The following is a 25,341-nucleotide window of genomic DNA, read 5'->3' as shown; positions in this document are numbered from 1 at the left end:
AAGCTTCTTTGCCCACCCTTCCTCTCCTAGGCAAACGCTTCTGAGGCTGCTTCTACTTCTAGCCAGGCTTAGCCATTGTCAAAACCCGGGAGGCTGCTCCTTCCCTGCAATCCTCGGCTTCCCTTCCCTTTTGTCCTCCTCCAAAACAAAGCGCGTCTGTGTGGGAGATGCTGCCCAGAGGGAAAGCTCCTCCGCTGGTCCTTTCTGCGCATGCGCCGCCAGGCTTCCCAATGGGCCATGCCCAGGTTTGGACATCTCTCTCCAGTCTGTGTTTTGGGCAGCTTGGTTCCCAAATCGTGGTTATTTCTCAACGTCAGTTCCAATGGGGATCTGGGTTTGTCTTCTGGTTCCTATCATAGTGAATCAGGCTAATCAGGAAGACCGGATTTAGCTGCTTTTCTAGTGCAGGAATCTAAGAAATCTATATAATACATTGTATATACATATAATGTATAATTATATTATAATGTAATGCAATATAATACAACTGATAAATTTTTTGGTCGTGTCAGGAGCATCCTGTTGTGAGAGAATTGGCCGTCTGCAAGGACGTTACCCAGGGGACACCCGGATGATTTTGATGTTTTATCATCCTTATGGGAGGCTTCTCTCATGTCCCCGCATGAGGAGCTAGAGCTGATAGAGGGAGCTCATCTGCCTCTCCCCGGATTCGAACTTGCGACCTGTCAGTCTTCAGTCCTGCCGGCACAGGGGTTTAACCCACTGCGCCACCGGGTTCTCCACAACTGATAATAATATGATATTATCTAGATCTATCTATATATATATATATATAGATAATAACATATTATTATCAGTTGTATTATATCAAGGATTGTCCAGCTCCATTGTCAAATGTTCAATTTCCTATATTAGCTACTCTGCATTTGTAAACGCTTGCTCAAAAAGCCATGTTTTAACTTGCCTCCGAAACATTAAGAGGGAAGGAGCAGATCTAATCTCCTGAGGGAAGATGTTCCATAGCAGAGGGGCCACCACTGAGAAGGCCCTGTCTCTCGTCCCCACCAAACGTATTTGAGACAAAGGGGGGGGGGACCGAGAGCAGGGACTCCCCAGATGATCTTAGAGTCCTCTTACATTGTATTATTATTAGTATTGTATTACATTATAATATTATTATCCATATTATATGTGTATACATTATGTTGGAGCCCCCGGTGGCGCTGTGGGTTAAAGCACTGAGCTGCTGAGCTTGTTGATCGAAAGGTCGCAGATTCGATTCTGGGGAGCAGCGTGAGCTTCTGCTGTCAGCCCTAGCTTCTGCCAACCTAGCAGTTCGAAAACATGCAAATGTGAGTAGATCAATAGGTACCGCTCCGGCGGGAAGGTAAGGGCACTCCATGCAGTCATGCCGGCCACATGACCTTGGAGGTGTCTATGGAGAACGCTGGCTCTTCGGCTTACAAATGGAGATGAGCACCACACCCCAGAGTCAGACATGACTGAACTTAATGTCAGGGGACTACCTTTACCTTTACCTTTACCATATATATATATATATATATATATATATATATAAATGTGCTGTGCATAATGAGTACCTTAAAAACAAAAGAACCAATGAACGAAATCACACCGAATTTGGCAACAAAACATCTCACTACACAAGGAGTGGCCATCACTCAAAAAATTATGATTTTGTCATTTGGGAGTTGTAGTTGCTGAGATTCATAGTTCACCTATAATCAAAGAGCAATCAAATGGCAACTCCACCAATGATAGAATAGAACCAAACTGGGCACACTGAACTCCCATGACCAACAGAAAATACTGGAAGGGTTTGGTGGGCAGTGTCTTTTGGTTTTGGAGTTGTAGTTCACCTACATCCACTCTGGACTCAATGATCTGGACCAAACCTGGCATGAATATTCCATATGCCCAAATATGAACACAGATGGAGTTTGGGGGAAATAGACCTTGACATTTGGGAGTTGTTGTTGCTGGGATTTATAGTTCACTTACAATCAAATAGCATGATAGAATTGAACCAACCGGGGCATACAGGACTCCCATGACCAACAGAAAACACTAGAAGGGTTTGGTGAGCATTGACCTTGAGTTTGGGAGTTGTAGTTCACCTACATCCAGAGAGCACTGTGGACTCAAACAATGATGGATCTGGACCAAACTTGGCAAGAATATTCCGTATGTCCAAATAGGAACACAGATGGAGTTTGGGGAAAATAGATCTTGACATTTGGGAGTTGTAGTTACTGGGATGTATAGTTCACCTACAATCAAAGAGTGTTCTGAACCCCATCAATGACAGAATGGGGCCAAACTTCTCACTCAGAACCCCCATGACCAACAGAAAATACTTAAGGCCATCCAGTCCAGCTCCCTTCACCAGGGCAAGAAAACGTAATCAAAGCCCTCCTGACAAAGAGCCATCCAGCCATGGATATAGACATATATATGATTCACACACAGAGAGATACAGATTTGAAAGGGAGATGCTAAAGAAAGGGAGATGCTAAAGAAGGAGAATGATATGTTGCATGCTCCAGAGTAGGCAACCAGACAATCTCTACATCAACACTGACAAAGAAACAACAGGGAATACTGTTTACTCACAAGCATAAAGACATTACATATATTAGAAACCAACACTTTCTAATTACTTTATTTTCCAGATCACCAGACTGGGCCACAGCAATGCCTGGCAGGGGACCACTATTATTACAATATAATGGTATAGTGCAATATAGTATTATAGGATACTGATATTGTACTATGCTAATAACATAATATATTGTGTGTGTGTGTATATATATATATATATATATATATATATTATATTATTAGCATAGTACAATATCAGTATCCTATAATACTATATTGCACTATACCATTATATTGTAATAATAGCGGTCCCTTGCCAGGCATTGCTGTATATATATACACACACACACACACATATACACACACACACATATATATACATATATATGTATATGTGTGTGTGTATGTATGTATATATATACATATTATATATATATATATCTTGTAAGCTGCTCTGAGTCCCCTTCGGGGCCAGAAGGGCGGCATATAAATGTCATAAATAAATAAATAAATAAATAATAAGTCAGGCAACCTCCCAATAAAATTGTTTCAGGATTTGCTGTGTGGGTGGACATGGAAATTAGTCTGATTTGTGTTTCATGTTGTTTTGTCAATGAGTGTAAAATGGCATTAGAGTCCCTGATGATACGGTGGGTTAAAGTGCTGAGCTGCTGAACTTGCTGACCGAAAGGTCGCAGGTTCAAATCTGGGGAGTGCCGTGAGCTCCCACTGTTAGCCCCAGCTTCTGCCAACCCAGCAGTTTGAAAACATGCAAATGTGAGTAGATCAATAAGTACCGCTCTGGCAGGAAGGTAATGGCACTCCATGCAGTAATTATGGCCACATGACCTTAGAGGTGTCTATGGACAATGCCGGCTCTTTGGCTTAGAAATGGAGATGAGCACCAACTCCCAGAGTTGGAAACAAGGATTAGAGATAAAGCTTCATTGAAGACCCAGTTTCCCCATGATAATAACTCTTCCAGGAGTAAATTTCTCTTCCTACATCTACAATTTTTCTTCCTAGATGTAGATTTCTCTCACTTCCTGTTGTCTCAGCCTCGTCCTTAACTATGAATTGCTTGTACATCAGATGTTTGTAACTCGGAGACTGCCTGTAATGGGAAATCTTCTGCCTAAAGGCCAGTTGTGGCCACAAAGCCTCCCTGTCTGGCTTGCCCTCCTTTTCCCAAGACTGTTTTGTGCTCTCAAACCTCACTTCCTCCTTGCTTTTCAGTTTAGCAGCAGGAAAATAGCTGACAGATAGAGGGAAAGGACCTATTCTCCTAAACTTTGTGGTTGCTATCATGTGAGTCGAGCATGAGAAGGATTGCCCAGGGTGCGCTTCTGGATTCAGGGAGGCGGTTTGACAGCAAAAGGCAGTTCTTTCCTTTACTTATACAGTCTTCCCAGATCCCTGTTTCTGTTTCTCTAAGAACTGTTTCCAGTACCATTAATTGCATTTGCTAGAAAGAGCAACACGATTCACACAAAGGAAATACATATCGCATACATTGCCCTGAATCCACCCATTCGTCACATTGTTTATATCCCATCTTTCTGGGAATTTATAAAAAGGCAGACAATACCAGAAAAACCCATATACGTGCACAATGCAAAATTCAGATTGCAATGGCATTAAAGAACAACAGCATTCAAACAACATTTCAGGCAGAAAGCAGCCAGGCTTTGAAGCTGCAAGGCTATTCAGTGCTAATCAAAGTGGCCAATTGCAATATTCACACTTGCCTTAAGCCAGCAAGCAGACCCGTAGCCAGGATTTCGATTCGGGGGGGGGGGGGGGGGGGGAGGGGGGCTGAGTTTTTTTCAGGGGGAGTTTCGGGGGGGGGGGGGGCTGAGTCTGAGTGAAAGAGGGTCTACCCTAGCAAACCTTTCGTATCATTACCACAATACCCCCATGCATATGGGATATATTGAGTATGGTGATCCGATCATAATATGAATAAACATAACAGTTTAAATAACGCACCAGTAAGGCCTTTTTGCGAACCACCATGAGAATTTCGGGATCTGGACCAAACCCCTCAACCCCCCCCCCCCCCCCCCCCCGGCTACATGCCTGCCAGCAAGAGTTCTTTCTCCCACCTTGGACATTATTCCACAGATATATATCTATATATATACATAAAAATGTAATGTTTGTTTGTGGGATTAACATAACTCAAAAACCACTGGACAAATAGACACCACATTTGGACACAAGATACCTATCAGGCCAACCAGTGACCATCACTCATAAAAACACTGAAAAACACAACACATGCGCAAAACCACACATATATACGCAGACACACATATATACAATTAAATCCTACCTCATCCTTGGATCCCCTGTCCTAATACATTACTTTGCCCTCTCACCCAGTGTTTTAAAATTTTAGTCTTTTGCTATTGACCCTGCCAATATGTCTAGTGTTTAATGTTCTGATTTTATATTGTTGCGCTGTTATTTATTTTAGTATTTTGTATCTTATGTTATTTTCTCTTTCGCTGTGTTTTTGTTACATTGTTTTACTGTATTGCTGGGTGCTGCCCGAGTCTCCTTGGGGAGATGGTGGCGGGGTATAAATAATAATAATAATAATAATAATTATTATTATTATTATTATTAGGAGCTGGGGATGGTGACAGCCAACAGGGAGCTCTGGCGTGGTCCATGAGGTCACAAAGAGTCGGAAACGACTGAACGAATGAACAACAAAACACACACAAAACACATATACACAGACTGGACCACAGCAATGTGTGACAGGGGATGGCTTGTGTGTGTGTGTGTGTGTGTGTGTGTGTGTATATACCCCTCTATCTATACACACACACACATAAACCTCAATTGCCTAGTTTCCAACAGACCTCACAACTTCTGAGGATGCCTGCCATAGATGTGGGAGAAACTTCAGGAGAGAATGATTGTGGAACATGGACAGTCAGGAAAACTCACAGCAACCCAGTGATTCCAGCCGTGAAAGCCTTTGACAGCATTCAAAACATTAAAACAAAGATTAAAAACAGCACCGCAAAGAGCCGTTATATATTTCAAAATACTTTAATTCATCCCAGCAAAAATCAATTTACCAGGAATAGGCTTCTGGAAAACAGTTCTAAAGTTCCAATGGATTGCCGAAATGGCTAATAGAGAAAACCAGACTAGCTCGACCAAGAAGCCAAAATGACCCAACTGAAACTCTTTCACATGAGATATACAAGATAAAGGCAATGATGTTTGGTAAAGGATGAAGCAGTCGGAAAAGAGGAAGACTGTGTTACAAATGGGTAGACTCAATAAGAGAAGCCGCAAGAAAAGTCTGTCTGCAAGACGGATATAAGGCTGTTGATGACTGAGTGTCTTGGAGGTTTATGGTTCATCAGTTGCATCTGATGTGCTGGCAATTCATAACAGAGTAAATGCATTGAATCCATGGGGATGTATGTAATCTGTTGATTCATCAATAGAACCAATAAGATTTAGATCATGCATGAGCAAACTTGGGCCCTTCAGGTGTTTTGGACTTCAACTCCCACCATTCCTAACAGCCTTATAATCATAGAATCATAGAATCAAAGAATTGGAAGAGACCTCATGGGCCATCCAGTCCAACCCCCTGCCAAGAAGCAGGAATATTGCATTCAAATCACCCCTGACAGATGGCCATCCAGCCTCTGTTTAAAAGCTTCCAAAGAAGGAGCCTCCACCATACTCCGGGGCAGAGAGTTCCACTGCTGAACGGCTCTCACAGTCAGGAAGTTCTTCCCCGTGTTCAGATGGAATCTCCTTTCTTGTAGTTTGAAGCCATTGTTCCGCGTCCTAGTCTCCAAGGAAGCAGAAAACAAGCTTGCTCCCTCCTCCCTGTGGCTTCCTCTCCCACATATTTATACATGGCTATCATATCTCCTCTCAGCCTTCTCTTCTTCAGGCTAAACATGCTCAGCTCCTTAAGCCGCTCCTCATAGGGCTTGTTCTGCAGACCCTTGATCATTTTAGTCGCCCTCCTCTGGACACATTTCAGCTTGTCAATATCTCTCTTGAATTGCGGTGCCCAGAATTGGACACAATATTCCAGGTGTGGTCTAACCAAAGCGGAATAGAGGGGTAGCATTACTTCCCTAGATCTAGACACTATGCTCCTATTAATGTAGGCCAAAATCCCATTGGCTTTTTTTGCCGCCACATCACATTGTTGGCTCATGTTTAACTTGTTGTCCACGAGGACTCCAAGATCTTTTTCACACGTACTGCTCTCAAGCCAGGCATTGTCCCCCATTTTGTATCTTTGCATTTCGTTTTTCCTGCCTAAGTGGAGTATCTTGTATTTGTCACTGTTGAACTTCATTTTGTTAGTTTTTGCTCCTGTCCTCTGGAGTCTTGGCTATCCCTCCCAATTTGGTGGCTGAGGGGAAAAAGGAAAGGGCCTGAGGTTGTTAGGAATGGTGGGAGTTGAAGTCCAAAACACCTGAAGGGCCCAAGTTTTTCCATGCCTGATTTAGATCATAGTTTTGGCTTTTGTAGGAAAGATCAATAAATCTGACCCCAAACTACAGATTGAGTATCCCATATCCGAAATGCTTGGAACCAGACGTGTTTTGGATTTTTTAAAGATTTTGAAACCCCTGTATTTTCGTATATGTACATAATGGAGATGGGACCCAAGTTGAAATAACAACAACAACAACAAGAACAACAAAAATACCTGCGACAAAGAACTGGTGGGATCACATGCCGGAAAAAGTTACAGACAATGAGCACGTCAAGCTACTCTGGGACAATCGAATTCAGACTGACAGAGTTTTGGAGCACAATACTCCTGACCTCACGATTGTGTTGAAAAACAAAGTATGGAGTGCCGATGTTGCAATCCCGGGTGACAGCAGGATTGAAGAGAAACAACTGGAAAAGCTGACACAATATGAGGATTTAAAGATCGAACTGCAAAGACTCTGACACAAACCAGTTAAGGTGGCCGCAGTGGTGATCGGCACACTGGGTGCAGTGCCTAAAGACCTTGGCCCTGCACTTAAACACAATCGGTGCTGACAAAATTACTATCTGCCAGCTGCAGAAGGCCACCTTACTGGGATCTGCACGCATTATTCGCCGATACATCACACAGTCCTAGACACTGTGTCCGGCATGTGATCCAATACAACATCCAGCAGAGTGATCTTGTTTGCTGTGGACTCATCTTGTTGTGTTTCTAATAATAATAATAATAATATACTTTATTTATATTCCGCTTTATCTCCCCGAAGGGACTCAGAGTGGTTTTACATAGTAAACAATGACATACAATACACAGAGAGAGGTAAAGGCCTTCCCCTTCCATTTCCGGCATCTGGAGGCGATGCTCAACTCCAGCCATGGGGAGGTGCTCTTGTTCTATTTTTCCATGCTGAGAAGCCTATTGTCCATAGACACCTCCAACTGTGTTGCTGGCATGTCTGTATGGGGTGCCCGTTTACCTTCTCTCCGAGGCAGTACCTATTGATGTACTTGCATTACATTCTTTCTGGTTACGAGTGTGGAGAAGAGCAAACCACAGACCACTTATTACAATGTAGCCTAAGCCTTGCCACATGCAAAATGGAGGACCACCTTATAGCCACACAAGAGTCACACAAGTGTCCAGCTACTGGTCAAATGACATTTAATATAATGCCAAGTTTTTAAAACTTTGTGTGTGTTTTAACTACATTATAACTGTACCCTTGGTTTGCTTCTGATGTAATAAATAAATTACATTCTTTCGAACTGCTAGGTAGGCCGAAGCTAGGGCTGACAGCCGGGAGCTCACCCTGACTCGCGGCTTCAAACTGCTAACCCTCTGGTCAGCAGATTTCCTGCAGCTAGAGGTTTAACCATCCCTTCTTAAACATGAAAATCACTTATGCTTCATATATACTTTATACACATAGCTGGAAGGTCATTTATACAATATTTAAAGAATTTTGTGCATGAAACAAAATCTGTGCACATTGAATAATTGGAAAGCAAAGGTGGCACCTTTAAAGACTTTCTGTATATATTTCAGATTTCAATATTAATGTCAAAAATACTTAGTATGATTTTACATAGGATTTGTGCTACATTACAACAGTAAAGACAAATATCACTTAAGTAAAATAAACATTAAATATTAAATAACCAGAAAAATAAAATAAGGTGTAAACACTAAACTAACCTGGGAATCTGCTATTGCAATATATCCATGTTGGCTGCCCAATTTCAGTTCTTTGAGTATTTTGGATTTCTAGATAAGGGATACTCTGTCTGTCCTCATTTGTTGTAGTGTTTCCAACTAGATTTTTCCTTTAAAGTTCAAGTAGATTTTAGGTTGTGATGCAATATTTCCTGCATACATTTCTCCATATGAATCATCCCAAAGCACTCCTTCAAAGCTTTCACAGTGAAACTGGCCACAGCGATGGCTCTGACCGAGACTACAACATGCCTTTTATGAAGCGTGCCAATTAAGCAATCAAAAGTGCTATTGCTCTGTTTATGTTTTCAGTGACAAGAACCGCCTTCAAGGTTACTGTTGGACACACTAGTTTTTATTCCGTGGGCTGGTTTCTAGCAGAGTACTTTGCCAATGTCTCTTCCCTGCAGGCTGTATTGAATGCACAGCACTTGGAAGAAGTAAACTTTGCTCACTGTTCTTTAGCCAGCTGAGTTTTAAGTTGCTAATGTTAGTGTGACAGTTTAAAGTCAGGAAAATAATAATAATAATAATAATAATAATAATAATACTGACTTGGCTGCGGAGGTCCACGCTCTTGTTACATCCCGAATGGACTACATCGCGTTGCCTCTGAAGACTGCCCGGAAACTTCAACTAGTCCAACGCTCGGCAGCCAGGTTGCTCACCAGGGCTGGATACAAGGAGCGCACAACACCCTTGTTACGCCAGCTCCACTGGTTGCCTATCAGCTTCCGAGCACAATTCAAAGTGCTGGCTTTGGCCTATAAAGCCCTGAACGGTTCTGACCCAGTTTACTTGTCCAACCGTATCTCCTGCTACGATCCATCTAGGGCCGTAAGATCATCCAGGGAGACCCTGCTCATTGTTCCCTTATTGTCGCAATCGCGTCTGACAGGGCCTTTTCTGTGGTGGCCCCCTGGCTATGGAACTCCCTCCTGAGTGAAATTAGATGCGCTGCATCCCTCTTGACTTTCCGGAAACAAGTAAAATCCTGGCTATGGGATCAGGCTTTTGTAAATTAGGCTGATTTGCTGACGTGACAACTTATATAGAACTGATGGACTGCCCTTGGATGATAATTTAAACCGGTGACCGCTGACTACTTGATTAGGTTCTTGAGGGTTTTTTCGGGCTATAGGGCCATGTTCTAGAGGCATTTCTCCTGACGTTTCGCCTGCATCTATGGCAAGCATCCTCAGAGGTATGCTTGCCATAGGTGCAGGCGAAACGTCAGGAGAAATGCCTCTAGAACATGGCCCTATAACCTGAAAAAACCCACAAGAACCTAGTGATTCCAGCCATGAAAGCCTTCGACGAGTACTACTTGATTGTTTTTATACTGTTTTATATTGTTTTATAATGTTATATTATATTCATGTTTTTTATGTGGGCGCCATGGGGTGCCAGTTTGTTAGCCGTCCTGAGTCCCTGAGATAGGACGGGATATAAAAGCCCGAAATAAATAATAATAAATAAATTTATTTATATTCTGCCCCAAGGGGACTCATGGCAGATTCCAGCAGACAAAGGCAAACGTTCAATGCCTAAGTACAATAACAAGTGTAGACATAATTTCCCAAAATAACACAAACTCATCTTCAGGAAGGAGGATTGTAGGGGGAACATAGATGTCAGGGATCAGCTGGGAGATTTATAGTCAGCCGTCTCAAGAACCCAGGTGCCTAGTTAGGTCAGGGTTTCTTACTTAATAACAAATGGAAGCTGCACAATCTCTCCTTGTTCCTTTGTTCCTTGATTCATATTGATAGGAATCAGGAAAGTTCTCAATATCAGGAGCTGCAGATTCCTAACAGTCTGCCTCCTCCTCCTCTCTGTCTAAATCTTCTGAGGGAGAGTTATGACACACTTTCGTGCATCAGTGTTTACAAGACTGAAAACACCCACCTCCTGTCTATCATTATATAGTTTCCAGGTCATCTCATCACAGCAAATTAATGAATCAAAGTTCTAATTAATGTATGAGTGTGTATGAGTGTGTATGTGCCTTCAAATTGCCTGTCACCTATGACAAGCTTGTTGATTTCATAGCATGTTCTTAGGCAAGGAGTACTTGGAGATGGTTTTGCAAGTACTTTCTTCTGAAACATAGTATATAGCACCTGGTATTTCATGGTGGTTTCCCATCCAAATACTAGCCAAGGTGGATCCTGCTTAACTTCCTAGTTAATGATTCTGTGATCTTATATTTGAGTCCCCTTGGGGAGATAGGGTGGGATAAAAATAAAGTTGTTCTATTATTATTATTATTATTATTATTATTATTATTATTAATGGCCATGGTAATGGAAGCATCACAGAAAGTACTTCCATATTATCTCAAATGTTTTCTGGAGGATAGGCTAAGTACTATTTCTTGTATTTGGATGGGACAAAGGCTCAAATTATCCTTTGTTGTTGTTATGTCAGTTTAAGATAGTTACAGTTTATGGTGACCCAAAAGGGAGCTTTCTTGGCCAGATTTGTTCAGAGAGGCTTTGTCATTGCTTCCCTCTGACTCTAGGTTTGACTTGCCTCAGGTCACCCAATGGATTTCTTTTATGCAAGAGTTTGAAGAAGACAGAAAGTGTGTTGTTGAAGGCTTTCACAGCCAGAATCATTAGGTTGTTGTGATCGTTGTGGGCTGTAGGGCCATGTTCCAGAAGCATGTTCTCCTGACATTTCGCCCACATCTATGGCAGGCATCATCAGAGGTTGTGAGGTCTGTTGGAAACTGGGTAAGTGAGATTTATATATCTGTGGAATGTCCAAGGTGGGAGAAATAAACTTTGTCTAACACCTCCCAACAAAGGATCCACCAGGCAGTAACCAGCAAGGCTTTGATGCTGCAAGGCCATTCAATAGAATCATAGAATCAAAGAGTTGGAAGAGACCTCATGGGCCATCCAGTCCAATCCCCTGCCAAGAAGCAGGAGTATTGCATTCAAATCACCCCTGACAGATGGCCATCCAGCCTCTGTTTAAAAGCTTCCAAAGAAGGAGCCTCCACCACACTCCGGGGCAGAGAGTTCCACTTCTGAATGGCTCTCACAGTCAGGAAGTTCTTCCTCATGTTCAGATGGAATCTCCTTTCTTGTAGTTTGAAGCCATTGTTTCGCGTCCTAGTCTCCAGGGAAGCAGTAAACAAGCTTGCTCCCTCCCCCCTGTGGCTTCCTCTCACATATTTATACATGGCTATCATATCTCCTCTCAGCCTTCTCTTCTTCAGGCTAAACATGCCCAACTCCTTAAGCCTCCTCATAGGGCTTGTTCTCTAGACCCTTTATCATTTTAGTCGCTCTCCTCTGGACACATTCCAGCTTGTCAATATCTCTCTTGAATTGTGGTGCCCAGAATTGGACACAATATTCCAGGTGTGGTCTAAACAGAGCAGAATAGAGGGGTAGCATGACTTCCCTAGATCTAGACACTATGCTCCTATTGATGCCGGCCAAAATCCCATTGGCTTTTTTTGCCGCCACATCACATTGTTGGCTCATGTTTAACTTGTTGTCCACGAGGACTCCAAGATCTTTTTCACACGTACTGCTCTCGAGCCAGGCGTCCCCCATTCTGTATCTTTGCATTTCGTTTTTCCTGCCAAAGTGGAGTATCTTGCATTTGTCACTGCTGAACTTCATTTTGTTAGTTTTGGCCTATCTCTCTAATCTGTCAAGATCGTTTTGAATCCTGCTCCTGTCCTCTGGAGTATTGGCTATCCCTCCCAATTTGGTGTCGTCTGCAAACTTGATGATCCTGCCTTCTAATACTAATCAACATTCACACTTGCTTCAAGCAGACATGAATTGTTTCTTCCTCCTGGTCATTCCACAGATATATAAACCTCACTTGCCTAGTTTCCAATAGACCTCACAACCTTTGAGGATGCATGCCTTAGATGTGGGTGAACCATCAGGAGAGAATGCCTCTGGAAAATGGCCATACAGCCTGGAAAACTCACAGCAACCAAGTCAGAAAGTGTTAAGAAAACCAAAACAGAGAGAAAGAAAGAAAAGGAAGGAAGGAAGGAAGGGGAGAGAGAGAGAGAGAAATAGATCTGGTTATTAGTAGGAGGTTGGAGAAGAAAGTAGAACCTTGTGGACCTAGCTTTTGTGGGGCAGGGGGTAGGGAGGGGATATAAAATGCTAAAATTAGTTTTCGATTAATTTCAGTATTTTATTTATTTATTTATTTATTTATTTATTTGCTGCATTTGTAGTTGCTGGGATTTATAGTTCACCTACCATCAAAGAGCACCCTGAACTCCACCAATGATGGCATTGAACCAAACTTGGCACACAGAACTCCCAGGACCAACAGAAAAGACTGGAAGGGTTTGATGGGCATTGGCCTTGAGTTTGGGAGTTGAAGTTCACCTACATCCAGAGAGCACTGTGGACACACTACCCCATGACCAACAGAAAATACTGAATTTTCTGACGGTGTTTGGCGACCCTTCTGACACCCCCAAAGCATAGCCCAAAGCCCAAATCTAACTCTGCCTCCGAAAAGCTCTGCTTCTTGCTCATGTTTACATGAAATCCCCTTTTGTTGTAGTTTTTACTCTTTTGTTTGAAGTCCTAGTCTTGGGGGAGAGAGAGAAAAAATGAATGTGTCAATACTAATCAAGGAAGTGTGTGGCAACCTTTGAGTGATTGGTCTATCACTCAGCGTTTGAGGAAGCTTCCCCCATAACAGCAGATGTGCTCTCTCTGCATCGCAGACTGAGCTACTGAAGCGTTGAGGCAGATTTATGACCGTTCTGAGTTGAAGAGGGAGTATCATTTGTTGTTGGTACGTAGAAAAGAGCTCAAGGTCTTTCAGGATCTGGAGATGTCCAAACAAGAGTAGGGACACCAGTGTTGTCTTTGATCAAGACTGTGACCGTCTTTCTTGCCTTATCTTTACTGCCTTCTCCCATTAGCTTAAACATTGTATTTCACTTTGAATTGGGGATTTGCCACATTATTTACTCTCCTGTCCATTATCTTCTGAACCAAGAACCAAATTCTAGGGATCTCTTCTGTCTTATCTACATTCCAATAATGTTAGATTTTCTAACTCTAGTCTGATGCTGACTCTGTGATACTTCTCTATGAAAATTCTGGCAAGATTTAGTGCTGAGCTTGCAGATCCTCCTAGAATCATAGAATGATAGAATCATGGAGTTGGAAGAGATCTTGTGGGTCATCCAGTCCAACCTCCTGTCAAGAAGCAGGAAAATAGCATTCAAAGAACCCCTGACAGATGGCCATCCAACCTCTGTTTAAAAGACTCCAAAGAAGGCACCTCCACTACACTCTGGGGCAGAGAGTTCCATTGCTGAACAGCTCTCACAGTCAGGAAGGTCTTCCTCATGTTCAGGTGGAATCTTGTGGGTCATCCAGTCCAAGCTCCTGACAAGAAGCAGGAAAATTGCATTCAAAGCACCCCTGACAGATAGCCATCCAACTTCTGTTTAAAAGACTCCAAAGAAGGCACCTCCACTACACTCTGGGGCAGAGAGTCCCATTGCTGAACAGCTCTCACAGTCAGGAAGGTCTTCCTCATGTTCAGGTGGAATCTAGTGGGTCATCCAGTCCAACCTCCTGCCAAGAAGCAGGAAAATTGCAGTCAAAGCACCCCTGACAGATGGTCCTCCAAGCTCTGTTTAAATGACTCCAAAGAAGGCGCCTCCACCACATTCTGGGGCAGGGAGTTCCACTGCTGAACAGCTCTCACAGTTAGGAAGGTCATCCTCATGTTCAGGTGGAATCTAGTGGGTCATCCAGTCCAACCTCCTGCCAAGAAGCAGGAAAATTGCAGTCAAAGCACCCCTGACAGATAGCCATACAACCTCTGTTTAAAAGACTCCAAAGAAGGCACCTCCACCACACTCTGGGGCAAAGAGTTCCACTGCTAAACAGCTCTCACAATCAGGAAGGTCTTCCTCATGTTCAGGTGGAATCAAGTGGGTCATCCAGTCCAACCTCCTGCCAAGAAGCAGGAAAATTGCAGTCAAAGCACCCCTGAAAGATGGCCATCCAATATCTGTTTAAAAGACTCCTAAGACTCCTAAGAAGGCACCTCATGTACGATTCTGGAGGTTGGTGCTCATTTCCATTTCTAAGCCAAAGAGTTGGTGTTGTCCATAGACACCTTCAAGGTCATGTGGCCGGCATGACTGCAAGGAGCACCGTTACCTTCCTGCCGGAGCGGTACCTATTGATCTACTCACATTTGCATGTTTTTGAACTGCTAGGCTGACAGAAGCTGGGGGTAACAACGGGAGCTCACCCAGCTCCCCAGATTCGAACCTGCTTTGGGTATCAGCCAGCACGTCAATGACTTAAATCTAGAAATAGTTTTCTAAGATCTACAGAGACACTCGCTGGAACACTTCAGCAAGCGAGAGTCCAAAAATGGCAGGCTCAAACCCAGAACCTCAACCAATGGCTGATACCAAATGAGAGACTCCCCCCTGGGCACACAGAGGACTGGGCGACTTGGAAGGCGCTGAACAGACTGCGCTCTGGCACCATGAGATGCAGAGCCAATCTTAAGAAATGGGGCTACAAAGTGGAATCCACGACATGCGAGTGTGGAGAAGAGCAAACCACTGACCACCTGCTGCAATGCAACCTGAGCCCGGCCACATGCACAATGGAGGACCTTCTCGCAGCAACACCAGAAGCACTCCAAGTGGCCAGATACTGGTCAAAGGACATTTATTCAACTACCAAACTTCAAAAATTTTATATTTTGTCTGTTTGTTTGCTTTATTCTGTTAGAAATGTAATATATTTGACTGATTGCCCTGACACAACAAATAAATAAAGCCATCTATCGGGTCTTTCCCACCCGATAGAGGGAGCCTTACAAAGGCTCTACCCGGTCACGAAGGCGAAGACACTCCAAGAGCCCTCAGAGTGCCCGTCGAGCCAGGCATTGTTCCCCCATTCTGTATCTACCAATCTAATTATAGTATTGTTGTTTATATTTAATCTATTTGAATTGTGTTGAATGGTTAGTTATACAAGCTCAATATTCGATGTATTTTATGTCGTGCTTTGACACAGCTTGGTTCTAAACAGTTTTATAATGCGTCAGAATTTCCTGTTCCACAAACTTGTATTCCAGTTTGTTCTCCCATTTGCCAATTTATGCATGAATCAGTAGAAATTATACATGCCCACATCACCGCTCTACTGATTTGTATGTGTCTGGTTGTTTAAATATTCAGCAGGTTTTGTTTTATATTATAATGTTGATTGTTTAGCATTTAATGCAAGCATGGGCAAACTTCGGCCCTCCAGGTATTTTGTTCTTCAACTCCCACAATTCCTAACAGACGGTGATAATGTGATCCGGGAACTAACTTTTGTCCAAGCTTTGTTCCTGGTTTTGTCTGCAGAATTTCTTTGGCCAATTCTGGTGTAGCTTCCCAAGGCATGACCTTGATATGGTAGTCCATGCTCTGGTTACATCCCGTCTAGACTACTGCAACGCTCTCTACGTGGGGTTGCTTTGAAGACTGCTCGGAAGCTCCAATTGGTTCAACGTTCGGCAGCCATGATACTAACAGGAGCGGCGCTCAGGGAGCATACAACTCCTCTGTTGCGCCAGCTTCACTGGCTGCCAATTTGCTACCGGGCACAATTCAAAGTGCTGGCGATAAAGCCCTAAACGGTTCTGGCCCAAGTTACCTATCCGAACGCATCTCCGCCTACAAACCCACTAGGACTTTAAGATCTTCTGGGGAGGCCCTGCTCTCGATCCCGCCAGCAACTCAGGCACGGTTGGCGGGGACGAGGGACAGGGCCTTCTCAGTGTTGGCCCCTCAGCTGTGGAACGCCCTCCCCACAGACATTAGATCGGCTCCCTCATTAATGGCATTTCGGAAGAAAGTAAAAACCTGGCTATTTGAACAGGCGTTTAAATAAGAAGTGCAATGAATTACAATGAATCATAGGAAATCAGAATAACGGATGACGAACTTGGATTGTGATTTCAGTTATGAGACGCTAATGAGTCACTTATTGATGTTGATTGATGTTTACTGATGTTAATTGCTTAGTGTATTATTGCCTTAATTGTTTTTATATGGTCTGTATGTTGTTAGCATTGAATTTTTGCTGCTGTTTGTTTGTTGTTAACCGCTCTGAGTCACCTAAGGGCTGAGAAGAGCGGTATACAAATAAAGTAAGTAAGTAAGTAAGTAAATAAATAAATAAATGATAGTCTGGAGTGCTATCTCATGTCTTGTGAGGTACCAAAATCCTTGTTTCCTTTGAGGATGGAAGAAATTATCCTTTGGCTACAAAAAACAGAGCAGAACTACTCATATGTGACTTAATTTCCACCACTGCTCACATATGACTCGGAAAGCATACTTATTTCTGGAGTGGTTCACTTGTTTTGCTGAATGGAAAAAAATGTGGTCATGAGAAAAAGAGAAGCAAAGAGAATCAGCTGTTGAATTGATGGCAGAAGATGTAGCTGCACATTACATGCAGAAGATCTCTGATTTGATCCTTGGGATCTCCAAATCAGGTTGGGAAAGGAGTCTGCTTGAAACTTTTGACAGCTGAGAATTTAAGTCAGTGTTTCCATGAATAAGCTAGAGTAGACCTTTGGAAAGTTTGTCTTTTTGGACGACAACCTCCAGAATCCCTCAGTCAGCATGGGAGGGATATCCAAGGCTGGATGCTTCTAGGAGTAAACATTACCAAGCTCTGAATTAGATGGAATTAGCAAGCTCTGAATTAGATTCTACTCTTCTATTCAGTTCCCCTCTCTCTCAGGAAAGAAGATTCCACCTGAATGTTAGGAAGAACTTCCTGACTGTGAGAGCTGTTCAGCAGTGGAACTCTCTGCCACGGAGTGTGATGGAGGCTCCTTCTTTGGAGTCTTTTAAACAGAGGCTGGATGGCCATCTGTCGGGAGTGCTTTCAATGCAATTTTCCTGCTTCTTGGCAGGGGTTTGGACTGGATGGCCCATGAGGTCTCTTCCAACTCTAAGATTATATTATTCTATTTATTTATTAAATCATGCAGTTCTGCTCCTCTTTGTGTCTGTGCATGCACACCTGCAAGTCGCCTATTCACTTGTGGTGAACCCCTGAATTTTGCAAAGTTATCTTAGGCAAGGAATATTTAGAAGTGGTTTACCATTTCCTCCCTCTGAACTGTAGGCTTTTAGTACCTGGTTTTCTTCGGCAGTCCCATCACAACCTGGTGCTGCTTAGCTTTCATGATGAGACAGGATCCTGAGTATTTTCTGGAAGTTAACTTCACCCTTTTGAATGGCGTTTTCTAGATGAACATGCATAGGAATGTAATGTCAGGTTCTTCTCTGACCACTGATATCAGACATTGCCGGTGGCACAGTGGGTTAAACCGTTGAGTTGCTGAACTTGTTGGCGGAAAGGTTGCAGGTTCGAATCTGGGGAGCTGGGTGAGCTCCCGTTGTTACCCCCAGCTTCTGTCAGCCTAGCAGTTCAAAAACATGCAAATGTGAGTAGATCAATAGGTAACGCTCCGGCGGGAAGGTAACGGTGCTCCTTGCAGTCATACCGGCCACATGACCTAAGAGGTGTCTACGGATAATGCCAGCTCTTCGGCTTAGAAATGGAGATGAGCACCAACCCCCAGAGTCGGACATGACTGGACTTAATGTGAGGGGAAAACCTTTACCTAATCCTATCAGTATCACGATAGCACAGCAGGTTAAACCCGTAGCTGCAGAAAAACTTGCTGACCGGAAGATCAGCAGTTTGAAGCTGCAGGTCGGGGTAAGCTCCAGGCTGTCAGCCCTGCCTCCTGCCAACCTAGCAGTTCAAAAACATATAATGTGAGTAAATCAATAGGTACCACCTTGTTGGCAAGGCAAACCATGCCGGCACAACACGACCAGGCAAGTCCTTGAACGATAGGCTCCTCGCCATGGAAAATGGAACAAGAGCACCTCCGCATGGCCAGAGTTGAGCATTGCCCCCAGACGCTGGAGAGGGAAAGGGAAACCTTTGCCTTTATTTGCATATTGTGTGTCATTGTTCGTTGTATAAAAGGCATTGAATGTTTGTCTATTTATGTGTATACTGTAATGCACTCTGAGTCCCCTCAAGGAGATAGAACGGAATATAAATAAAGTGTATTGTTGTTGTTGTTATTATTATTATTATTATTATTATTATTATTATTATTTGAAACACCACAAGATGAGTCCACAGCAGACACTCTGCTGGCTGTTGTATTGGATCACACGTAGGACACTTCCCAAGTGTCTAGGATTGTGTGATGTATTGGCAAATAATGCATGCAGATCCCAGTAAGGTGGCCTTCAGCAGTTGGCAGATTGTATTTTTTTGGAATGTGTCCAGAGGAGGGCGACTAAAATGATAAAGGTCTGGAGAACAAGCCCTATGAGGAGCGGCTTAAGGAGCTGGGCATGTTTAGCCTGAAGAAGAGAAGGCTGAGAGGAGATATGATAGCCATGTATAAATATGTGAAAGGAAGCCACAGGGAGGAGGGAGCAAGCTTGTTTTCTGCTTCCTTGGAGACTTGGACACGGAACAATGGCTTCAAACTACAATAGAGGAGATTCCATCTGAACATGAGGAAGACCTTCCTGACTGTGAGAGCCGTTCAGCAGTGGAACTCTCTGCCCCGGAGTGTGGTGGAGGCTCCTTCTTTGGAAGCTTTTAAACAGGGGCTGGATGGTCATCTGTCAGGGGTGATTTGAATGCAATATTCCTGTTTCTTGGCAGGGGGTTGGACTGGATAGCCCATGAGGTCTCTTCCAACTCTTTGATTCTATGATTCTATTATTCTCAGCGCCGATTGTGTTTAAGTGCAGGCCAAGGTCTTTAGGCACTGCACCCAGTGTGCCGATCACCACTGGGACCAACTTGACTGCCTTGTGCCAGAGTCTTAGCAGTTCGATCTTTAAATCCTCATATCATATCAGCTTTTCCAGTTGTTTCTCTGCAATCCTGCTGTCACCTGAGATTGCAACATCGACAGTCCATACTTTGTTTTTTAACACGATTGTAAGGTCAGGAGTGTTATGCTCCAGAACTCTGTCTGTCTGAATCCGGAAGTCCCAGAGGAGTTTGGCATGTTCATTCTCTGTAACTTTTTCCGGCTTGTGATCCCACCAGTTCTTTGTTGCAAGCAGATGGTATTTGTGGCACAAGTTCCAATGAATCACCTGAGCAATGGTGTTATGCCTCTGCTTGTAGTCTGTCTGTGCGATCTTCTTGCAGCAGCTGAGGATGGGATCTATTGTTTCATCTGCTTCCATTATTATTATTATTATTATTATTATTTTGAAAACTGAGTGCCAGTCTAACAAATCATACTTTTTTATTGGGGAGAGTCCAGATGATCAGGAATAGTAGACAAGCTCCTTTGTAAAGTAGCATGCCCACTTATGTATGGTTCTCCCTCTAAATGCACAGCCTAAGAGGAACATTGAAAGTATTTCACAGCAGAAGCACAGTAAGCTCAATAATCTAGCAAATCTGCAATCCTTCACCATTTTAGGTCAAGGAACATTCATGAACTCTCAGTTTTTTGGAAATAGGCTAAAGGTATGTTGGATAGATTGCTGGGGAATGAGAGTAATCAGACTTTCTGGCTCTCGGTTGTTTAAGAATAGGGAAAACAAAAACATGTCCATATCTTAACTCTTCCCAGTTATATAGCTGAAATCCCTGTGCTATAGTAACATGGATATTGTACTTAAATATTAACATGATAGGCTCATACAAGGTACTACATAGCAATCCTTTCAAGACTGAAAAAGACCAACAATTATTATTTTTTGTCATGTCAGGATCGACTTGAGAAACTGCAAGTCACTTCTGGTGTAAGAGAATTGGCCGTCTGCACGGACATTGCCCAGGGGATTTCTGGATATTTTAATGTGTTACCATGCTTGCGGGAGGCTTCTCTCATGTCCCTGCATGAGGAGCTGGAGCTGACAGAGGGAGCTCATCAGATTCGAATCTGCGACCTGTCGGCCTTTAATCCTGCCGGCACAGGGGTTTAACCCACTGTGCCATCGGGGGCTCCTACAATGAATTTTAAATCATTTATGATGCTTATCACAGGGCAAATGTGTATCTAACCTTCTAGGTTAATCTTCAGAATTAATGTTAGGTGTTCAGTCTTTCTCTTCTGTGGTCTTTTCTAGGTATCGGGGACTGATCCTTGTGTTGACATTTCTGTGCTATACCACCTTCCATCTCTCACGGAAACCCATTAGTATTGTAAAGGTAAGTAGCATAAATCCTAGAAAGTCAGGAGTTCTTTCTTGATTCAAAGCTAGCCCGGGCCTGCAATTCAAAGAGTGTGGAGCTCTCAGGTCAACAGGCCTCATTGGATTCCAGGTATCATCAGCCTCAGTCAGCATACGTGATGAGAACTGTAGTCCAGCATCATCTGAAAAGGCGCAAGTCCCTCATGTCTGCTATACTATGGATACTATTGAATACAGGGAGATTTAAGTCCAATGAAATGTTCATAAGAATATTCTGAATTCACAAGTGAGCTGGATACCTATGTTTCTTCTTTGAGTGATTGAAAAAGTTTTATCCTGCCCTATATCTAGGGAAGGAGCCCCGGTGGCTCAGCGGGTTAAAGCGCTGAGCTGCTGGACTTACTGACCAAAAGGTTGGTGGTTTGAATCCAGAGAGCAGGGCGAGCTCCTACTATTAGCTGCAGCTTCTGCCAAACGTGCAGTTCAAAAATATGCAAATATGAGTATCACTTTGGTGGGAAGGTAATGATGCTCCATCCAGTCATGCCAGCCACATGACCTTGAAGGTGTCTACAGACAACACTGGCTCTTCGAATTGGAAATGGAGATAATCAATACCACCCAGAGTCGGACTCAACTAGATTTAATGTCAAGGGGAAACCTTTACCTTTATATCTAGTGATCACTTGGTGTGAGATACAGACAATAAAACATTTATTTATTTATTTATTTACGATATTTGTAGCTCGCCTTTCTCAGTCATATGGTGACTCAAGGCAGGTTACAGATTGGCACAATTCAATGTCAGGTATTCATAAAAGTGCCATTAAAAACTATCAACGTTACAATATAAAACATAAATAAAAACCATTAAAGCATGTGATCATCGGTGTTAAAAACGTTATCCAGTAACATTGTCTGGCCATTCCATGTTCATCATTCACAGTTCTGTGTTATCTATTCCGCTACATTCTCAAAAGTTTGTTCAAAGAGCCAGGTCTTTACTTTTTTTTTGGGAAAGTCAGGAGGGAGAAAACAATTTTAAGTCATCCAACACAAGAAAAGAGATTCTTCTTTTTCCTATTCTTGTCTCATCTTCTCATTACTTCCTACCTTGTTCCCTAGGTTGAGGATTCACTAGGGCAGTGATGGGCAACCTTTTGTGCTTGGTGTGTCAAAATTTGCCAAAAACCTGAGCATAACTTGGGTAGGGTATCAACTTCGAGAAAAAAAACCCCATAATTTTGCAACAATTATAGTTTAAGTAAGAAAAATGTACATTCCATGCTGAGTTATGGAGTGAACAATGCCCAAACGTGCAGATGTTAAATGTGTAGAGCCTTTTACAAATTTAAGGATGGAATTAGATTGGCTCTTATAAGGTGTACTTCTGTGTATGCATGTGGCTGCGTGTCATCAAAAATAGCCATGTGTGTCAGTGCTGACACGCGTATCATAGGTTCACCATCACTGCACTAGGGCAAGGGCCTGGTTTCTTGCCCATTTCAAAGTTGCCATATATACAGATAGCTTGCTATAACCCAATAATGATATTAATATTCCTGATTCTTTCTATTGTCATTTTTTCTCTTTCTCTTTTTGCCAGAGTGAACTACATTACAATTGTTCCTCCCGTGGAGCCAATCCAAACAATGAGTCCAATAGCACGACGTGGTGTGACTGGAAGCCTTTTGGTAAGACTTGTTTTCCTAGTCTGTTTCCCTGAAAGACTCAAAAGGTGTAAAAGTTTATTTGCCCTACAACTCCTAGAGTTCTCTATTTTGCTTAGAACATACTATAGTTTAGATCTAGTTGATCAGGAGGCAGTTGTTTCCCCTTTCTTGTTTACAAATACCAGTGGCGACTTTGGACATATGTGCTGCTTAGTTGTACTCTGTTGAACCAGAACCTTAACCCGTACTGTCCATTCTTCCAGACCAAGATAACTATAAGGAACTGTTTGGAGCACTGGATAATGCTTTCCTGGTTGCCTATGCCATAGGCATGTATATCAGGTATGTATCCAACATGCAAGAAGGAGGGGAATATAAAGTGATATCTTTATAATTAGGAATATGCAGAGGAAAAGATAGGAAACTAGCTTTTCTTGCAACATTAGTCTCCTATATAACGGGGTCAAAAGGGTGTATCCAAACATCTGCATAGTGAAATGATGCACCCAAGTAGCAATGTTGTCTATTTATTTGAAACACCCTGCAGGCAGCTCCATTTCCAGTCCAGGGATCAAAGCATGCTATTGTTGCGTTCCTTGGTTCGGCTCTTGTACCACTATTTAAAATAATAATAATAATAATAATAATAATAATAACAACAACAACAACAACAACAATAATACTCTTTATTTATATTCCTCCCTTCTCCCATAAGGCACTCAGAGTGGATTATAGCATTAAAAGGCAAACATTCAATGCCTTTACAATCATATACAATCAGACAGACAAAGACAAATAAAGGCAGAGGCTTCTCCTTTCATTTCCGGCTTCTTGGGGCAGTGCTCATCTCTGGCTCTGGGGAGGGGCTTTTTCTCCATTTTCAAGCCAACGATCCTGCGTTGTCACCTCCTGGTTATGTGGACGGCAAGATTGCTTGGAGCATCTCTTTCCTTTTCCCGTTAAAGCGGTACCTATTTATCTACTCACATTTCATAGAATCATAGAATCAAAGAGTTGGAAGAGACCTCATGGGCCATCCAGTCCAACCCCTTTCTGCCAAGAAGCAGGAATATTGCATTCAAATCACCCCTGACAGATGGCCATCCAGCCTCTGTTTAAAAGCTTCCAAAGAAGGAGCCTCCACCACACTCTGGGGCAGAGAGTTCCACTGCTGAACGGCTCTCACAGTCAGGAAGTTCTTCCTCATGTTCAGATGGAATCTCCTCTCTTGTAGTTTGAAGCCATTGTTCCGCGTCCTAGTCTCCAGGGAAGCAGAAAACAAGCTTGCTCCCTCCTCCTTGTGGCTTCCTCTCACATATTTATACATGGCTATCATATCTCCTCTCAGCCTTTTCTTCTTCAGGCTAAACATGCCCAGCTCCTTAAGCCGCTCCTCATAGGGCTTGTTCTCCAGACCCTTTATCATTTTAGTCACTCTCCTTTGGACACATTCCAGCTTGTCAATATCTCAATCTTGTCAATATTCCAGCTTGTCAGTTGCATGCTTTTGAACTGCTAGGTTGGCAGGAACTGGAGCTGGCAGACAGGAACTCACCCCGTCTCATGGATTCGAATTGCCAACCTTCAGGTCAGCAGTTCAGTCGCAAAATGGTTTAACCCATTGCACCACCTCAGCCCCTTTTTGGGAGGGGCCAAATCAGGTTTTAAGAGCACCTTTTAAACATGTGCTTTTCAGCTGATTCTGTCCAAACTTTCCCCAAATGTCATTTAGCTTCTTCACCACACACATCTTTTACCCCAGTTTATTCTGGGGTAACATGTGTAAAAGGGCCCTAGGGATAAATAGCCAAGGGGGCCGTTCTTGCTCACAGTTCCTGTAGATATTGTCTTGCTCACACTCATAGTGTAGTTTGCTCTTGCTTTTACAAAATGAGCTTCTAGATTACTGGGCGTTTGGTGGCCTTTTGGTGATCCTTATTATCTTAATTTCACAGGTTGCTCTGCCATTAGCAATTATGATTTGCTCTTGGTTTACTTTCCTTGATAAGGTTTATCTTCATTGTCAACAATCTTCGCTTGATACAATTTGTCACAGAGGATATCAGCAACCTGACAGTTTAACTTCCTCATTTAAAGACACCCACACATAATCCAAGAGGTGCTTTTAGGACAAATCCATAGAATTTCATTATCCTGGCACAATGCGTCAAGAGCCAGCCACACCCAGAAAGCAGTCGGCCTACTTCCCAACCAAGCAGAAAGCCATTCGGAGAGACCAAATTCCCATAACTTATATTCATGATAGCTGGGTGATAAGAAATTAGTTAATGGAGGGCTTGTGTTGTCGATAGAAGGCTTGTTCAGATGATGAATTCTGTTTGCTAAGAGCCATGACCAGCTCTTTTGTCACCTAAGTAGCTTTTGAAGGGCTTTTGTTGGGTTATTTCCAGGACTGCTTCAATGCCAAAAAGGACAGGAGCAAAAAGGTCAGCGGTTCCATGATCTTAGTCAGTGGAGCACGGGTGGGAGTCATTGGGCTGGCCTTTCCCTAGAGGGAAATAATTCTATACTGGAGCGCAAAAGGAGTCGCTTTTCTTAGATATGCAATTCTCCTCTAAAGCAAGATGTGCCTCCAACTTTTGGGCAAACATCTCTTTCATATATAT

General features: G+C 42.9%; 1 protein-coding gene across 2 annotated transcripts in view; it reads left to right on the top strand.

Moving 5' to 3' along the window:
• SLC37A2 (solute carrier family 37 member 2) overlaps window positions 1–25,341 on the top strand; it is a 66,672-nt gene that overhangs the window by 240 nt on the left and 41,091 nt on the right. For both annotated transcript variants that reach the window (XM_067470697.1, XM_067470696.1), the window contains exons 2-4: window positions 20,976–21,057; window positions 22,648–22,735; window positions 22,978–23,056. In XM_067470697.1, coding sequence (XP_067326798.1) covers window positions 20,976–21,057; window positions 22,648–22,735; window positions 22,978–23,056 — 249 coding nt within the window. The remainder of the gene's footprint in view (window positions 1–20,975; window positions 21,058–22,647; window positions 22,736–22,977; window positions 23,057–25,341) is intronic.

Source organism: Anolis sagrei, chromosome 7, assembly GCF_037176765.1.
Source record: "Anolis sagrei isolate rAnoSag1 chromosome 7, rAnoSag1.mat, whole genome shotgun sequence".
NCBI classification, from domain to species: Eukaryota; Metazoa; Chordata; class Lepidosauria; order Squamata; family Dactyloidae; genus Anolis; species Anolis sagrei.
This window is presented reverse-complemented; position numbering and strand designations above follow the sequence as displayed.